The sequence below is a fragment of the Aethalodelphis obliquidens genome, unplaced genomic scaffold (assembly GCF_003676395.1).
Source record: "Aethalodelphis obliquidens isolate GAN/ISIS:26980383/991018 unplaced genomic scaffold, ASM367639v1 scaffold2, whole genome shotgun sequence".
Taxonomy (NCBI): Eukaryota; Metazoa; Chordata; class Mammalia; order Artiodactyla; family Delphinidae; genus Aethalodelphis; species Aethalodelphis obliquidens.
The window spans coordinates 81,638,967-81,656,858 of NW_020837946.1; the positions used below are offsets into that span (position 1 = coordinate 81,638,967).

The 17,892-nt window shown below is 35.9% G+C and overlaps 1 protein-coding gene across 4 annotated transcripts in view; it reads left to right on the forward strand.

The window, feature by feature from the left end:
* The window catches only part of ORC4 (origin recognition complex subunit 4), a 95,349-nt gene extending 78,135 nt beyond the window's left edge, over window positions 1–17,214 (forward strand). For all 4 annotated transcript variants that reach the window (XM_027131679.1, XM_027131670.1, XM_027131698.1 and 1 more), the window contains 5 exons: window positions 2,661–2,747; window positions 13,294–13,402; window positions 14,130–14,225; window positions 14,311–14,378; window positions 16,604–17,214. In XM_027131679.1, coding sequence (XP_026987480.1) covers window positions 2,661–2,747; window positions 13,294–13,402; window positions 14,130–14,225; window positions 14,311–14,378; window positions 16,604–16,792 — 549 coding nt within the window. In that variant the 3' untranslated portion in view covers window positions 16,793–17,214. The remainder of the gene's footprint in view (window positions 1–2,660; window positions 2,748–13,293; window positions 13,403–14,129; window positions 14,226–14,310; window positions 14,379–16,603) is intronic.
* The last annotated feature ends 678 nt before the right edge of the window (window positions 17,215–17,892 follow it).

Genomic DNA, 17,892 nt, shown 5'->3' on the forward strand with positions numbered 1-17,892 from the left:
AATAAAATTGAACTATTTGTAGTGAGGTGGATGGACCTAGAGACTGTCATACAGATTGAAGTAAGTCAGAAAGAGAAAAACAAATACCATATGCTAACCCATATATATGGAATCTAAAAAAATTAAAAAGGTTCTGAAGAACCTAGGGGCAGGACAGGAATAAAGACTCAGACATAGAGAATGGACTTGAGGACACAGAGGGGGGAAGGGTAAGCTGGGAGGAAGTGAGAGAGTGGCATGGATGTATATACACTACCAAATGTAAAATAGATAGCTAGTGGGAAGCAGCCGCATAGCACAGGGAGATCAGCTGGGTGCTTTGTGACCACCTAGAGGGGTGGGATAGGGAGGGTGGGAGGGAGACGCAAGAGGGAGGAGATGTGGGGATATATGTATATGTATAGCTGATTCACTTGGTTATACAGCAGAAACACACCATTGTAAAGCAATTATACTCCAATAAAGATGTTAAATAAATTAATTAATTAAATGAAAGGACCATAGCTAATTCTCCTCAAAGGAAATTCCCACAAAGTGCTATAGCTAAGTTCAAGAAAGATCTACCAACTTTCTTAACCTTCCCTGTTTAGTTAACAGAAGGTAAGAATGTTTAGCAGGAAGACTAGGAGATTTAGTATATATACTGCTGCCACTAAGTTATCCCTGGAGCAGCATGAGCCCTCAAGTACTAGTGTAATCCTGCCGGTCAAGCACACTGCAGTGAGCACATTAAGAACTTGTTTCTGCAAGTGCTACTTCTGTGCTCATCAGTGACAAGGGAATGTGTCAGCTTCCCTGAATAAGGCAGAGAAGACTAAAAACAGTAGCAAGGGAATGGGGACTGTAACTAGGATAATATATTTACTGAGAGCATAAAACTTCATCCCATTCGACTAGAACTTATTCATGAATCTGGATCTTCTCACAGTGGAAGAAGTAGAGACATACAGTTTCAGCTCTAGGAAATACAGAAATACTTAGTTTTCTGGGCCTTTTTTTTTTTGGAAAAAGAATCGTTATTCTTTGCAGATGAGTTTTGAAAAATTATGTCAGTCTTATCCAAGCCTTTTTTGGCTCTGCCAACTCTGATTTTACTGTCCTTTCATCTGATCTTTTCTTTGGTGCCAAGTGAACCTCACCTTTCATTAATCCTAATTCACTGCAGTCACTGTGTTTAGTCTTCTCTTTCTCTCTTAAAGGGCTTGCTGTTGCTATATATATATTTGTATCATAAACAGGGTTGAATACCCTTGGAAGCATACCAGATGAACATAAAATAATAAAGCAAAGTAATACAAATAAAAAACTTTGGGAAATTAACCGTAGTCCTTGCTTCTGCAGTTGTTGACTCTTACCAAGTCACTTATAAAGTTGATATATTAAATATATATTTAGATATTTCTTTTTCAAAGGGCCCTATTGAGCTCTAAATTTCCAAAGCCATCAACTTCTCAAAATACATCTTAATTTAGTTATACAAAGTATGCAGTTTACATTGCTGATCACCACTTCCCTCTTGAAGTATTGTCCCTCTTGTTTTCTTCCCCTGGTTTTATTGCTCTCTCTTGGATTCTATTCCAGTCTTCAACATCTTTTTCAGTCTCTTACTTTGCTCCTCTTTTTCCATTTACTTCTTCTTCTTTTTTTTTTTTTTTTTTTTTTTTTCAGTACGAGGGCCTCTCACTGTTGTGGCCGCTCCCGTTGCGGAGCACAGGCTCTGGACACGCAGGCCAGCCTGCTGGACGGGCCCAGCCACTCCGCGGCATGTGGAATCTTCCCGGACCGGGGCACGAACCCTTGTCCCCTGCATTGGCAGGCGGACTCTCAACCACTGCGCCACCAGGGAAGCCCCTCCATTTACTTCTTAAACATTTATAATACAAGTTTTACTTCCTGACCACATCTCCCTCTTCACTTCTTCTGGGACATTCTGTTCCCCATAGTTTCATCTTTGATTTTTTTCTAACCCCTCTCAAACCCTTCATCGCTGCTCCCCAGCGGTTGATTCTCCATCAGACATGTCTTCTATAAATATGTTTAATTCTTTCTTGTCTTCACACCACTGTGTTAATCCAGACTCATTTTGTTTCTTACATGGACAATTGCAGTTGCCTCCAGTTAGGTTTTCCTGCCTATGTCTTTCCGTACAGTCACTTAGCCAAAGCTGAAACTCAGGATGACATTACTACTCATCTTCTGTCCATATGCCACAATCTCCCTACGTTGTTCATGATGTTCCCTATAACTGGATTGCTCTTTGTAGCATATTGACTCATACAGTTTAAGCATTCTTTGTAACACTTTACCTTGTTTTTGAAGTATAGTAAACAACCGTTATTCTCTGTTTCATTTAGTGGTGCATTTTGATCATCCCATTAGTATGACTGTATAGTTTCCCTCTTTAGACTGGAAATATTGTGGTAGCAAGGGTTATGTTTTATCTTGGTGTCTTTGGAATTAACGTAAAGGGATAAGAAGAAAAACAATAGAGTGGAAATTTGATTTTGATTTTTGTTTTCCACAAATAAGACCAGCACCTGTTTAATAATGGATAAATACCAGATAGAGTTCATGAGATACACCAGCCAGTGAGGCACAAGGTTATAGTTAGGTTTTAAACTGCATTGTTCCTTAATTCTGTTTTGATTTTTTTCCTCTAGAGTCTCTCAGAAGATAGGAATGTGCGAGACGTGCTGCAGAAGCATTTCAATGTCAGCAAAAGCCTGCGGTCATTACACACGCTACTGGTTTGTATTAGTTTTATTTTTATCACTCATTTCTTTCACCAGGTAATTATGTTCTGATGGGAATTGGTTAAACCTCTAGATAAACTTTGGGAAAATAAACGTGTCTACTACATTAGGTCTTCCAATCCATGAAAATGGTACGTCTTTTCTTTTATTTAGTTCTTCTTTGATTTCTTTCATCATCATTTTATAATTCTCACCTCACACATGCTGTACATGTTTACAGTGTATACCTAAGTGTTTAGTTTCCTGTGGAGCAATTTTAAATGATATTTTGTTTTTAATTTTGGTTTTAGCATGCCCATTATTAGTGTATAGAAATGTGACTGATTTTTGTGTTGATGTTGTATTCTGCAATGTTGCTGAACTAATTTATTTTAGGACTTTTTTTAACAGATTCTTTGAGATTTTCTATGTAGATAATCATATCATCTGCAAATAAAGAGTTTTATTTTTTTCCTTTCTAATTTGTATATCTTTTCTTTCTTTTTCTTGTCTTTTTTGCAATGGCTAGAACTTCTTACACTATGTTGGATAAGAATGGTGAGGGTAGATAATTGCCAGTCTTAGGGGGAAAGGATTTAGTCTTTTACTGTTAAGTATGATATAAGCTGTAGGTTTTTAATACATGTTTATTATCAAGTTAAGGTAATTCCCATCTATTCCTAACTTGCTGAGAGTTTATTATGATTGTGTTGGATTTTATTAAATGCTTATTCTGTATCAGTGAATATGATCTATGACTTTGCTTCTTTAGCCTGTTGATATGTTGAATTACCTTGCTTGATTTTTGAATCTTGAACTAGCTTTACATGCCTGGACAAATCCTACCTGGTCATGGTCTTTCACCCAGTAATTATATCTTAAGCTTAAACAGTATCAAGAAAGGGGTACTTAATTGTTCTGAAAAGTAAAGTTTTTCCTTCTCTTAGAGTATTTGATACTAGTCTAATATTTCTAGAAATTTATTTATTCATTATTACAAAAGGTATGGCAAATACCTTTCAAAGAGAAAATAATTTTGGTTTCCTGAGTTTCTTCTTGATCACTTCCATTTATAATAATAATGGGTATCATTTATTAAAGAGCACATGAGTCAGGTGACCTAGTTACTTTACCAGCGTTATGTCTAGTTATATTAATCCTGTTTTTTAATCTTTGGATGTATTTTATCCTTACCTTTGAGGAAACTGATGCTCTTTGAGGTTAAATAACTTACCCCAGGTCACACAGCTAGTAGATGGCAAACCCAGGACTCAAATCCAGGGCTGTCTGGCTTCAAGCTTATCATAACTGCTTTACTATATGGTTCTGCCACTTTTTACAGATTCTCCATCTCCATTTCTTGTCTTGCTTAGGAAACTTAAGAGTGTTTTCCTCTCTATATACTTTCCCTCTCGTTAGCACATCCCCCTCCCATTTATCAAAACCACACTGCCGTTTTCAGCAACAGCTGTCTTTATCACAGAAGTATTACAGGCTAAGAATTTTTAGAGTAGAGATTTTAGTTATTTATTTACCAAAATTAGACTTTATTTACTAGCTTACGGTATATGGAGGATACACACACACATGTATATACATAAACACATACCTTTCATTATTCTGGGAAAATATCTCTGCCTCAGAATTGTCAACATGAAAAACCATTGTTTTGCCAGTTTCCTATATTTTTAATTCAAGGAGATGACTCAATTTTTGTTTGGTGTTTTCTAATTTAAGAAAACTTTTAGAATTGGTGGAAATTATAAAGAAAGGAGAAAGACCTGCCTGAGATTAAATATAGTTTGGATAATTTTTCAACAAAAATAGATCAGTTATACACATAGAAAAAACACCGTCATTGCATAGCCTAAAGTAAATTTCAGTTTGATAAACCTAACTTTATGTAGAAAAACAAAACTTTTTTTTAAATTACAAGAAACATAAGAGAATATGTTTGTATTCTTGAGGTAGGGAAAGATTTCTTACAGAAGTTACACAGAGCACAAGTCATAACAAAAAAGATGGTTAAAGTTAATTACATTGAATTTTTAAATGTCTAGACACTGAAAGATACCATAGATGAAGTGAAGACTGATAAGGAGAGGAAAAATGGAATGTGTATAATCATCAACACTGTCCATAATATATAAAGAGCTCCTACAGTAATCAATAAAGGAATGAACTGACCAGAGGGCAGACAGTAGAAGCAAGAACTACAATCCTGCAGCCTGTGGAACAAAAACCACATTCACAGAAAGATAGACAAGATGAAAACACAGAGGGCTATGTACCAGATGAAGGAACAAGATAAAACCCCAGAAAAACAACTAAATGAAGTGCAGATAGGCAACCTTCCAGAAAAAGAATTCAGAATAATGATAGTGAAGATGATCCAGGACCTCGGAAAAAGAATGGAGGCAAAGATCGAGAAGATGCAAGAAATGTTTAACAAAGACCTAGAAGAATTAAAGAACAAAAAAACAGAGATGAACAATACAATAACTGAAATGAAAACTACACGAGAAGGAATCAGTAGCAGAATAACTGAGGCAGAAGAACATATAAGTGACCTGGAAGACAGAATGGTGGAATTCACTGCTGCAGAACAGAATAGAGAAAAAAGAATGAAAAGAAATGAAGACAGCCTAAGAGACCTCTAGGACAACATTAAACGCAACAATATTTGCATTATAGGGGTCCCAGAAAGGGAGGAGAGAGAGAAAGGACCAGAGAAAATATTTGAAGTGATTATCATAGTTGAAAACTTGCCTAACATGGGAAAGAAAATAGCCACCCAAGTCCAGGAAGCAGAGTCCCATACAAGATAAAACCAAGAAGAAACATGCCAAGACACATAGTAATCAAATTGGCAAAAATTAAAGACAAAGAAAAATTATTGAAAGCAGCAAGGGAAAAACGACAAATAACATACAAGGGAACTCCCATAAGGTTAACAGCTGATTTCTCAGCAGAAACGCTACAAGCCAGAAGGGAGTGACATGATAAAGTGATGAAAGGGAAGAACCTACAATCAAGATTACTCTAGCCAGCAACGATCTCATTTAGATTCGATGGAGAAATCAAAAGCTTTACAACAAGCAAAAGCTGAGAGAATTCATCACCACCAAACCAGCTCTACAACAAATGCTAAAGGAACTTCTCTAAGTGGGAAACACAAGAGAAGAAAAGGACCTACAAACACAAACCCAAAACAATTAAGAAAATGGTCGTAGGAACATACATATCGATAATTACCTTAAACGTGAATGGATTAAATACTCCAACCAAAAGACACAGGCTTGCTGAATGGATACAAAAACAAGACCCATCTATATGCTGTCTACAAGAGACAAGGACCTAGGGACACTTACAGACTGAAAGTGAGGGAATGGAAAAAGATATTCCATGCAAATGGAAATCACAAGAAAGCTGGAGTAGCAATACTCATATCAGATAAAATAGACTTTAAAATAAAGAATGTTACAAGAGACAAGGAAGGACACTACATAATGATCAATGGATCAATCCAAAAGAAGATATAACAATTATAAATATATATGCACCCAACATAGGAGCACATCAATACATAAGGCAGCTGCTAACAGCTATGAAGGAGGAAATCAACCATAACCCAATAATAGTGGGCGACTTTAACACCTCACTTACACCAAGGGACAGATCATCCAAAATAAAAATAAATAAGGAAACAGAAGCTTTAAATGACACAATAGACCAGATAGATTTAATTTTATTTATAGGACATTTCATCCCAAAACAGCAGATTACACTTTCTTCTCAAATGCGCACAGAATATTCTCCAGGATAGATCACATCTTGGGTCACAAATCAACCCCAGTAATTTTAAGAAAATTGAAATCATATCAAGAATCTTTTCTGACCACAGCACTATGAAATTAGAAATCAATTACAGGGAAAAAAACATAAAAGACCACAAACACATGGAGGCTAAGCACTAAGTTACTGAGTAACCAAGAGATCACTGAAGAAATCAAAGAGGAAGTTAAACAATACCTAGCGATGAGTGACAATGAAAACACAACGATCCAAAACCTATGGGATGCAGCAAAAGCAGTTCTAAGAGGGAAGTTTATAGCTATACAAGCCTACCACAAGAAACAAGAAATGTCTCAAATAAACAATCTAACCTTACACCTAAAGGAACTACATAAAGAAGAACAAAAAAAAATCCAAAGTTAGCAGAAGGAAAGAAATCATAAAGATCAGAGCAGAAATCAGTGAAATAGAAACAAAGAAAATAATAGCAAAGATCAATAAAACTAAAAGCTGGTTCTTTGAGAAGGTAAACAAATTGATAAACCGTTAGCCAGACTCATCAAGAAAAAGAGGGAGAAGACTCAAATTAATAAAATTAGAAATGAAAAAGGAGAAGTTACAACAGAAACCGCAGAAATACAAAGCATCCTAAGAGACTACTACAGGCAACTCTATGCCAATAAAATGGACAACCTGGAAGAAATGGACAAATTCTTAGAAAGGTATAACCTTCCAAGACTGAACCAGGAAGAAATAGAAAATATGAACAGACCAATCACAAGTAATGAAATTGAAACAGTGATTAAAAATCTTCTAACAAGCAAAAGTCCAGGACCAGATGGCTTCACAGGTGAATTCTATCAAACATTTACAGAAGAGCTAACACCCATCCTTCTCAAACTCTTCCAAAAAGTGGTGGAGGAAGGAACACTCCCAAACTCATTCTGTGAGGCCACCATCACCCTGATACCAAAACCAGACAAAGATACTACAAAAGAAGAAAATTACAGACCAATATTACTGATGAATATAGATGCAAAAATCCTCAACGAACTACCAGCAAACAGAATCCAACAACACATTAAAAGGATCATACACCATGATCAAGTGGGACTTATCCCAGGGATGCAAGGATTCTTCAATATACACAAATCAATCAATGTGGTACACCATATTAACAAATTGATGAATAAAAACCATATGATCATCTCAATAGATGCAGAAAAAGCTTTTGACAGAATTCACTCATTTATGATAAAAACTCTTCAGAAAGTGGGCATAAAGGGAACCTACCTCAACATAATAAATGCCATATATGACAAAGCCACTGCAAACATCATTCTCAATGGTGAAAAACTGAAAGCATTTCCTCTAAGATCAGGAACAAGGCAAGGATGTCGACTCTCACCACTATTATTCAACATAGTTTTGGAAGCTTTAGCCACAGCAATCAGAAGAAAAAGAAATAAAAGGAATACAAATTGGAAAAGAAGAAGTAAAAGTGTCACTGCAGATGACATGATACCATACATAGAGAATCCTAAAGATGCCACCAGAAAACTACTAGAGCTAATCAATGAATTTGGTAAAGTTGCAAGATACAAAATTAATGCACAGAAATCTCTTGCATTCCTATACACTAATGATGAAAACTCTGAAAAAGAAGTTAAGGAAACACTCCCATTTACCATTGTAACAGAAAGAATAAAATACCTAGGAATAAACCTACCTGGGGAGACGAAAGACCTGTATGCAGAAAACTATAAGACACTGATGAAAGAAATTAAAGATGATACCAACAGATGGAGAGATATACTATGTTCTTGGATCGGAAGAATCAATATTGTGAAAATGACTATACTACCCAAAGCAATCTACAGATTCAATGCAATCCCTATCAAATTACCAATGGCATTTTTTACGGAACTAGAACAAAAAATCTTAAAATTTGTATGGAGACACAGCAGACCCTGAATAGCTAAAGCAGTCTTGGGGGCAGAAAACAGAGCTGGAGGAATCAGACTCCCTGAGTTCAGACTGTACTACGAAGCTACAGTAATCAAGACAATATGGTACTGGCACAAAAACAGAAACATAAATCAATGGAACAAGATAGAAAGCCCAGAGATAAACCCACGCATCTATGATCAACTAATCTATGACAAAGGAGTCAAAGATATACAATGGAGAAAAGAGAGTCTCTTCATAAGTGGTGCTGGGAAAACTGGACAGCTACATGTAAAAGAATGAAATTAGAGCACTCCCTAACACCATACACAAAAATAAACTCAAAATGGATTAGAGACCTAAATGTAAGACCAGACACTATAAAATTCTTAGAGGAAAACATAGGAAGAACACTCTTTGACAGAAATCACAGAAAGATCTTTTTTGATCCATCTCCTAGAGTAATGGAAATAAAAACAAAAATAAACAAATGGGACCTAATGAAACTTCAAAGCTTTTGCACAGCAAAGGAAACCATAAACAAGATGAAAAGACAACCCTCTGAATGGGAGAAAATATTTGCAAATGAATCAGCAGACAAAGGATTAATCTCCAAAATGTATAAACAGCTCAACAGCTCAATAGTAAAAAAAACAACCCAATCCAAAAATGGGCAAAAGACCTAAATAGACATTTCTCCAAAGAAGACATACAGATGGCCAAGAAGCACATGAAAATTTGCTCAACCCCACTAATTATTAGAGAAATGCAAATCAAAACTACAATGAGGTATCACCTCACACCAGTTAGAATAGGCATCCTCAGAAAATCTACAAACAACAAATGCTGGAGAGGGTGTGGAGAAAAGGGAACCCTCTTGCACCGTTGGTGGGAATGTAAATTGATACAGCCACTATGGAGAACAGTGTGGAGGTTCCTTAAAAACTAGAACTACCATATGATCCAGCAATCCCACTACTGGGCATATACCCAGAGAAAACCATAATTCAAAAAGACACATGCACCCCAATGTTCATTGCAGCACTATTTAATAGCCAGGTCATGGAAGCAAACTAAATGCCCCTCGACAGACGAATGGTTAAAGAGGATGTGGTACATACATGCAATGGAATGTTACTCAGCCATAAAAAGGAACGAAATTGGGTCATTTGTTGAGATGTGGATGGATCTAGAGACTGTCATAGAGTGAAGTAAGAAAAAGAAAAACAAATATAGTATATTAATGCATATATGTGGAACCTAGAAAAATGGTACAGATGAACCGGTTTGCAGGGCAGAAGTTGAGACACAGATGTAGAGAACAAACGTATGGACACCAAGGGGGGAAAACCGCGGTGGGGTGAGGATGGTGGTGTGCTGAATTGGGTGATTGGGATTGTCATGTATACACTGATGTGTATAAAATTGATGACTAATAAGAACCTGCAATATAAAAAAAATAAAATTTAAAAATTAAATAAAAAAGACCACCTGAGGACAGATTAAAGGAGTGCAGGCCCTGCATACACCCTGATCCTTATCAGCAACCCTGGCCTTGAACCATTGTTATAAAACTCCTCACTAAATCCTCCCAGGTTGGGACCCACAGTTTTCAAGGGCAGGAGTCTGCTGTCTCCCTCTTTGCCTGGCAAAGCAATAAAGCTATTCTTTTCTACTTCATCCAAAACTCTGTCTCTGAGATACAATTCAGCACCGGTGCACAGAGCCCGAGTTTTTGCATCCCGACCATAAAAAAAAAAATAATAATGAAAAATAAAGGGAAGAACTAAGAATATGAGTGCAAGCAATCCACCATTGTAGAATCCCACATGACTTATAAATTGCAAAGATATTTAACCTCTCCAGTAATTAGGGAAATGGTACAATTTAAACTTTACAGTTAAACCCTTTTTTCTGCCAATCTGGTGGGTGTCAAAAGTTTATGTCTGGGGCTTCCCTGGTGGCGCAGTGGTTGAGAGTCCGCCTGCCGATGCAGGGGACACAGGTTCGTGCCCCGGTCCGGGAGGATCCCACCTACCGCGGAGCGGCTGGGCCCATGAGCCATCGCCGTTGAGCCTGCGCGTCTGGAGCCTGTGCTCCACAACGGGAGAGGCCACAACAGTGAGAGGCCCGCGTACTGCAACAATAACAACAACAAAAGTTTATGTCTGATGATATGGTGACTGTTACGTTTATTGCTGCTAGTAGTGTAAATATGTATAGATACTTTGGAGAGCAATATGGAAAATTAGGTATCTAGAGAGACTCAAATACACAAGAAGGCATGTACAAGATTGTTTATTGCAGCCTTGTTTATAGTCCCTCCCCCAAAATGACAGATACCCATCAATAAGAGAAAGAATAATTAAATTGTGCATATATACAAAGGAATATAACAAAAAAAAGAATAAACCACAATTGACATCTGGACATAGATGAAGTCTCATGACAGTTGTTTAGTGAAGAAAGAGTAGCATTAAGTACAATATGGTATTTATATAAAAGTTGAAAATTACTCTGTATTGTCTAGGAATACAAAGATATGTAGTAGAAGGATGAAGACTTGCATGATTTTTTTGCATGGAGAAGAGTAGAGAGTCCAACCAGGGCAAGAGACAGGAGCTTCAACTCTGTAAGTTTATATTTTGTAAGCTGAGAAAGTGGTCATGGATATTCATTATATTATTCTCTTGCCTTTTTATATGTCAAAAATATTTTATAATAAAAGCAAAAAGAAAAGGTAAGAGAAAAGGAAGGAGCTACTGGGTACCTGGATCCCTCCCAGTATGGGGAATGAAGGACAAGGATTACCAAACTTTTTTGTTCAGTTAAAGACCCTGGGCCCTGGTTAAAAAAGGGAGAGAGTTCAAGGCAATAGAAATAAAAGGAAAAATAAACAAATGGGACCTAATCAAACTTACAGGCTTTTGTACAGCAAAGGAAACCATAAACAAAGCAAAAAGACAACCTAAGGACTGGGAGAAAATATTTGCAAATGGTGTGACAGACAAGGGCTTAATTTCCAAAATATACGAACAGATCATACAACTTAATAATAACAACAATTAAAAAACCCAATCGAAAAATAGGCAGTAGACCTAAATAGATACTTCTCCAAAGAAGGCATACAGATGGTAACGGGCACATGAAAAGATGTTCAACATTGCTAATTATTAGAGAAATGCAAATCAAAACTACAATGAGGTACCGCCTCACACTGGTCAGAATGGCCATCATTAAAAAGTCTACAAATAACAAATGCTGGAGAGAGTGTGGAATGTAAATTTGTGCAGCAACTATGTTGGTGGGAATGTGAATTCGTGCAGCTGCTATGGAAAACAGTATGGAGGTTCTTCAAAAAACTAAAAATAGATTTGCCATGTGATCCAGTAATCCCACTCCTGGGCATATATTTGCACAAACCTATAATTCAAAAAGATACATGCAACCATATGTTCATAGCAGCACTATTCACAATAGCCAAGACATGGAAACAACCTAAATGTCTATCGATAGATGAATGGATAATGAAGATGTGGTACACATATATACAGTGGAATACTACTCAGCCATTAAAAAATGAATGAAATAATGCCATTTGCAACAACATGGATGGACCTAGAGATCATCATACTAACTGAAGTAAGTCAGAAAGAGAAAGACAAATACCATATACTATCAATTATATGTGGAATCTAAAATATGACACAAATGAACTTATCTACGAAGCAGAGACAGACTCACAGACATAGAGAATAGACTTGTGGCTGCCGAGGGTGAGAGTGGGGTGGTGGAGGGATGGATTGGTAGTATGGGATTAGCAGATGCAAAATATAGGTAGAATGGATAAACAACAAGTTCCCACTGTATATAGCACAGGGAACTATATTCAATATCCTGTGATAAACCATAGTGAAAAAGAGTGTATATATATGTATAACTGAATCACTTTGCTATACAGTAGAAATTAACACAACATTGTAAATCAACTATGCTTCAATAAAATATATATTTTTTTTTAAAAAGGAGTTTCTAGTGTTAGTGTCCCAAATATTACATGGCATATACTTACACTAAGAAATTACTCATTGTTTACCTGGAATTCAAATTTAATGAGATGTCATGCATTTTTACCTGCTCACCCTACTTACATGACTAAATTTAAATGCTGAGTCAATTATATTTCAATGAAAAATAAATTTTTAAAAAATTAAGTAAAATTTAGATGTTAGGAAAGTTACAAATAAATAAATCTTCAAATGCAGAAGTTTTTGTTAGTCATTGGACAGAGCACTTGCTACATGGAAGCAACTTGTCCTTGCTTTCAAGGAGAGTTGTTTCTTGGTATAATTTTGTTTTTGTTTTTTTAATTTTTAATACAATTGAATATAAAGTAGCTCACCTCTGTCACTTAAGACTAATAACCTGGATTGGTCGATTGGGTGGTAAGAAAGTTTTTACAAGTCACACTTCTGCCTTTTTGGTTTGGTTTAGTCTGGGGCTTTAAATAGTAGTCTTACTTATTTTTGGTCTCTTCTCGTCACCCTACTCCTTCTAAAGTATTTTTCTTTTGAGGAGTTGTAAACAAACAAGATATGCAAATGGAAAGGGGTAGAGAGAGCAGCAAGAATTTTTTAATGCTTTACATTTATACAGTTACATGACATATGAACTGAAATACTGTATTTTAATAGAGCTAAATATGAGAATACCTTTCCCAGGCATTACTATTTACTCTTTCATAACTCTCTGAATTAAGAAGTTTTGTTAAAGTGCCTAAGTAAATATGCAGTTGTTTTTCTGATCTGCATTTCCTTAGATGCTTGCTTTAAATCGTGTAACACCATCACACGCATTTATGACTGCAGCAGATCTGATGGAGGCAAACCAGCTGTGTAGCATGGACTCTAAAGCAAATATCGTACATGGTGAGAAACCTGCTTAATTAGTAGTTTTTTAAATGTTTGAGTTTATATAATGGTATGATTTTCAAAATTATAATTAACATTGGGTATAGTATTTTATATACAGAATACTTTTATATCCATACGTCCTTTAACTCAGCCCTTTAAAAGGTATTGTTCCTCCCATTTAAAGTGAAAGGAACTCGAGGCACTGCCTCACTTGCTACATTGTAAATCCAGCTGAGACTGTATTGCAGGCGTTCTCATTGCACCAAGTGTTAATGAAGGGCACTGGCTTTTAGCCATTTGGGGTTCACTATCCCTTTTGAGAATCTAATGAACCTTCTCCTCTCCAGGAAATTAAAAAATTAGATATAATTTCCAGGGGATTAGAGATTCTGAATAATCGAGGGCCCTGTGTAATTTTAAAGTTACATCATAATTGCAGCTCTGGTTTATGTGGTTAAGTGTTAGATAGTATTGTCTCGAATCCTTGTACCATCTCTGGAAGTTTAGAACGATCCTATTTTACATATATGAAAACTGAGCTCAGGGAGGTTGAGTAACTTTCTTAAGATTATTCAGATAATAGTGACTGAAACACATTTGAACCTAGAGGGGTGTCTTGACCTCCCTCCACCCCTCAAAACCATAATCTTTCACTTTATCCTTCTATTTGAAGGAAAGTTATTTCAGTCTTATGTATCAGTAAATAAACTATACCTCATAGTTTGTTCCCCTTTTATTATAGGTCTGTCAGTCTTGGAAATCTGTCTTATCATAGCAATGAAACATTTAAATGACATCTATGAAGAGGAACCCTTTAATTTTCAAATGGTTTATAATGGTGAGATGAGACATTGGTATTTTCTAACACTACTACCCCCACTGCTTATTTGAAGCTACTAATGCTGTCATTGCTTTCTGTCCAGAGTTTCAGAAGTTTGTTCAAAGGAAGGCCCATTCTGTTTATAATTTTGAGAAACCTGTTGTCATGAAGGTAAGAGTTTTAATTTTTAAAGGCTTATTTTTACATCTGATTTGATTGTATGTATCATAGTTGCACTTTCATTAATTTTGAAACATTAGGTATTATCATAGGAATTTTATTCAAAACAGACCAAAAAAAATCAATCTAAAAATGAAATGTTTGAATCATTCTGAAGAATGCAGCCAGTTCTTTTTACAGTTTTGGGGGTATACTGCCCTCTACTGTCTCTTCCTAGAACTGGCATCGTGCAAAGGATCTGCTCGTTACAGTCATAACCCTATCCCTTTATACCTCTAAGCTTGGCTTTATAATCTCAGCAGTAAAAAGAGACCGAATGGGTCATTAAGAAAACAAAAAAGAATCTCATTGGTTGGTGAGGGTATACAGAGAAAGTTTTGTTAGGGGTGAGGCATGAGTTTTAAAACTTGAGGAACTTTATTCTAGCATACCATTGTCCACCAGAAATATGAGCCACATAATGTAATTTTAGATTTTCTAGTAGCAACAAAAAAGTAAAACAAAAAAAAGGTGAAATTAACTTGGACAGTAAATTTTATTTACTGTACCAAAATCTTTTGATCTATAGTCAATATAGAAAATTATTAATGAAGTTTATTTTCTTTTGTGTTAAATCTTTGAAATTCTATGTGTTTACATTTAAAGCACATCTTAATTCACTGACTATTCATTGGAAATAATTGCTCTTTAGATTCCTTCAATTATTTTTCTTAGATTCCTTATTTAGCTGAAGTAGATTTACATTATGAAATTGTTTCAAACATACAAATTTTCTAAGTGTTAGTTTTTTAATTAAACTTAATAAAAATTAAATAAAATTAAAAATAGAGTCCCACATTTCAAATGCTCAAGAGCCCCGTGTAGCTAGTGGTTACCTATTGGACAGTACAGCTCTAGAGGACTTTATGGGAAGAAACACCTTTTTTGATTTTTTTTTAAGCAGTGGACCCATAGCTTCTTTAGCATCCTTTGTAAGGGATTAGTAGTCAATTTTATTTCTTACAGCAACCAAAAAATGTGAGATCAGGGCATTGCCATTTCTTCAAAACAATAGGAAAAGTATTTAGTATACTGGAGGTTGGTTTTTTCCTCCCTTCCTAATGTCCATATTTGTCTGATAGTCATAGCTTGTGGGAGTTGTATGAGTGGAAAGGTTTAGCTGAGCACTTAAATTTTTATGAGTAATTTGAAGCTGCTCATTTCTACCTTTTAATTAAATAAGAAAGTATTTTGCTACCTAGAAATACTTTAAATCTCCTCAGTTTTATTCAGCCAGTACCTGCAGCCTCTAGTATTTTCTCATTTTCAGAAATTAATGGTGTCTGAACTGTTTCTCTTTTCATCAGAAGAATTTTTATAGTACATAAAGAATATATTCCAACAGTATTTTTCACAATGAGGCTTAAGAATAGAAAGCTCATAATCTATTTCAGTGTCTCAGTATTTAATGGTTAGTAGGTCATGATTTAATGGGTTTTTTTTAATACATTAATAAAATACCTGAAACAACAAACATGGTTAGAAAAGACATAATACATGAATGTTGGAGGTAAGAGGAAGCAGACAGTAAAGAGCCCTGTTAAGGTGGGGAAGATGAAAGAAAGGGACTTTCTGACGGGTTGTAGTGGTCTGTCAGACTTCTTAGGGAAACAGGAGCCTGTCTTTTCCTCCATACCTGTACCACTCTGCTGAATCATTTATTTATAGGGTTAGCTGAACAGGTGTACTCCTACAGGTCTTTCCTGCCTCCCTCTCTTTTTACAGCTGTATTAAACTTTTACACAGCAAAGTCTTACAAAGGTAGAAACAAAATGTAAAGGCGAATTTGAGTAACCTAGGCAATTAGTCAAAAAGTACTGGTCTTATCAGATCTTAGGTTTTTATAGAGAACTAGAAACTGTTAACTTAAGTACTAGGAGGAGATATGACATAGAATGAGGTTAGGAACAAAAACCACGTTGTACAAACTGAATTAAGTTTGCCCTGTTTATATTCAGTGATGCAGGCACGGATAACTGTATATAGACACTGCCTCGTGTGATGTGTGAAGTTTTTATGAGGTTAATGAGAGTTATTTTTGAACTTTACTGATATCTATTAAGTTTTGTTTCCTGGTACTCTATTCCACAACTGACCAAGATCCTGACTGTTCTCTGAGTTAATGTTGTTTACTTTACTTCCCCTATTCAACCTAAACTATTTCTTTCATCTTTCAGGCCTTTGAACATTTACAACAATTAGAATTAATAAGGCCCATGGAAAGAACATCAGTAAATGCACAGAGGGAGTACCAGCTGATGAAACTACTTTTGGATAATACGCAAATTATGAATGCTTTGCAGAAATACCCTAACTGTCCTACAGATGTTAGGCAGTGGGCAACATCCTCCCTAAGCTGGTTATGAATATAACCATGGCTTCAGTTGTGGAGTTTCAGGCATACTTCTCTAAAGAATGTTGTCCTTCAACAAGATATGTTATTACATTTTCTTATATTTATAAAAATGTATTTTTGTATTTATGGGAGACTGTTACACATGTAGCATCATGGCTGTGCCTTGCCTTTGAATCACGGCACATGAGCAGTTACATGATTTATAATTCCAGTAATTTAGATTATGTTGTAGGTAGTTGTTCAAAAAATAAATATGACTATTTTAGGGATTGAATCATATGCTTATTTAACACTTGTGAAGTATTTATGTGGTACATTTGAAGAGTTCATTTCAACCCAGCAGCCAGATGTTTTTACAAACCTTAAACAAAGCAGTAAAGAAACAATGGTAAGAGTTGAGGTGTAATGAGTAATCTTTTGGCCCTTTGGGAGGTGCTGCAGTTTTTCTGTATTCATGGAAATTTGGGATTCTGTCCCAGACCCACGTCTTCTAGTTCAGGAGACTGATCAGTTTGGCTAGAAGATGGCTTACACGGAAGAAAAAAGCAAAAGGTTTGACCATTTTCTTCCAGGCTTCTTATAATATGGTACTCATGCCATCTACAGAAGAATCTTTTGTAGCATGTTTTAAAATGCAGATTCTGGGGCCTGTTCTAGGGACTAGCATTTGTCTTTCTGACACAGGCAGTTTAGGGGATCCTGTGAACCCACCCCCACAGATAATGGAAAGTGTATGACGGTGCTAACTAAACCTGCTTGTATCAAAATGTGGAGCCCTAGGAGGGAGGAACGTGGGAATGGCAAAGCATCAGGAATCCATGAACTAATGCTGGTATATGTTTAAAATGAAATTTAGTAAGCATTCGTTACGTGTTAGTGACTTCATTTATTTAAAAATATTTGATTGTCTATTATTTTCATGGAAGGTTTACTAAAGACAGACTCCCTATCCTTGTGCAGTTTGTAATCCTTTTAACTGTCAAAGACCTTATGATATTTAGTTACTGTTGTTTACAGGTGAGAAAACTAACACAGTAGTGACCCTGTCCAGAGGATTGACAGACCCTGGAATTCAACTCATTTCGTTGACACCAAAACTCAGTAATGCGT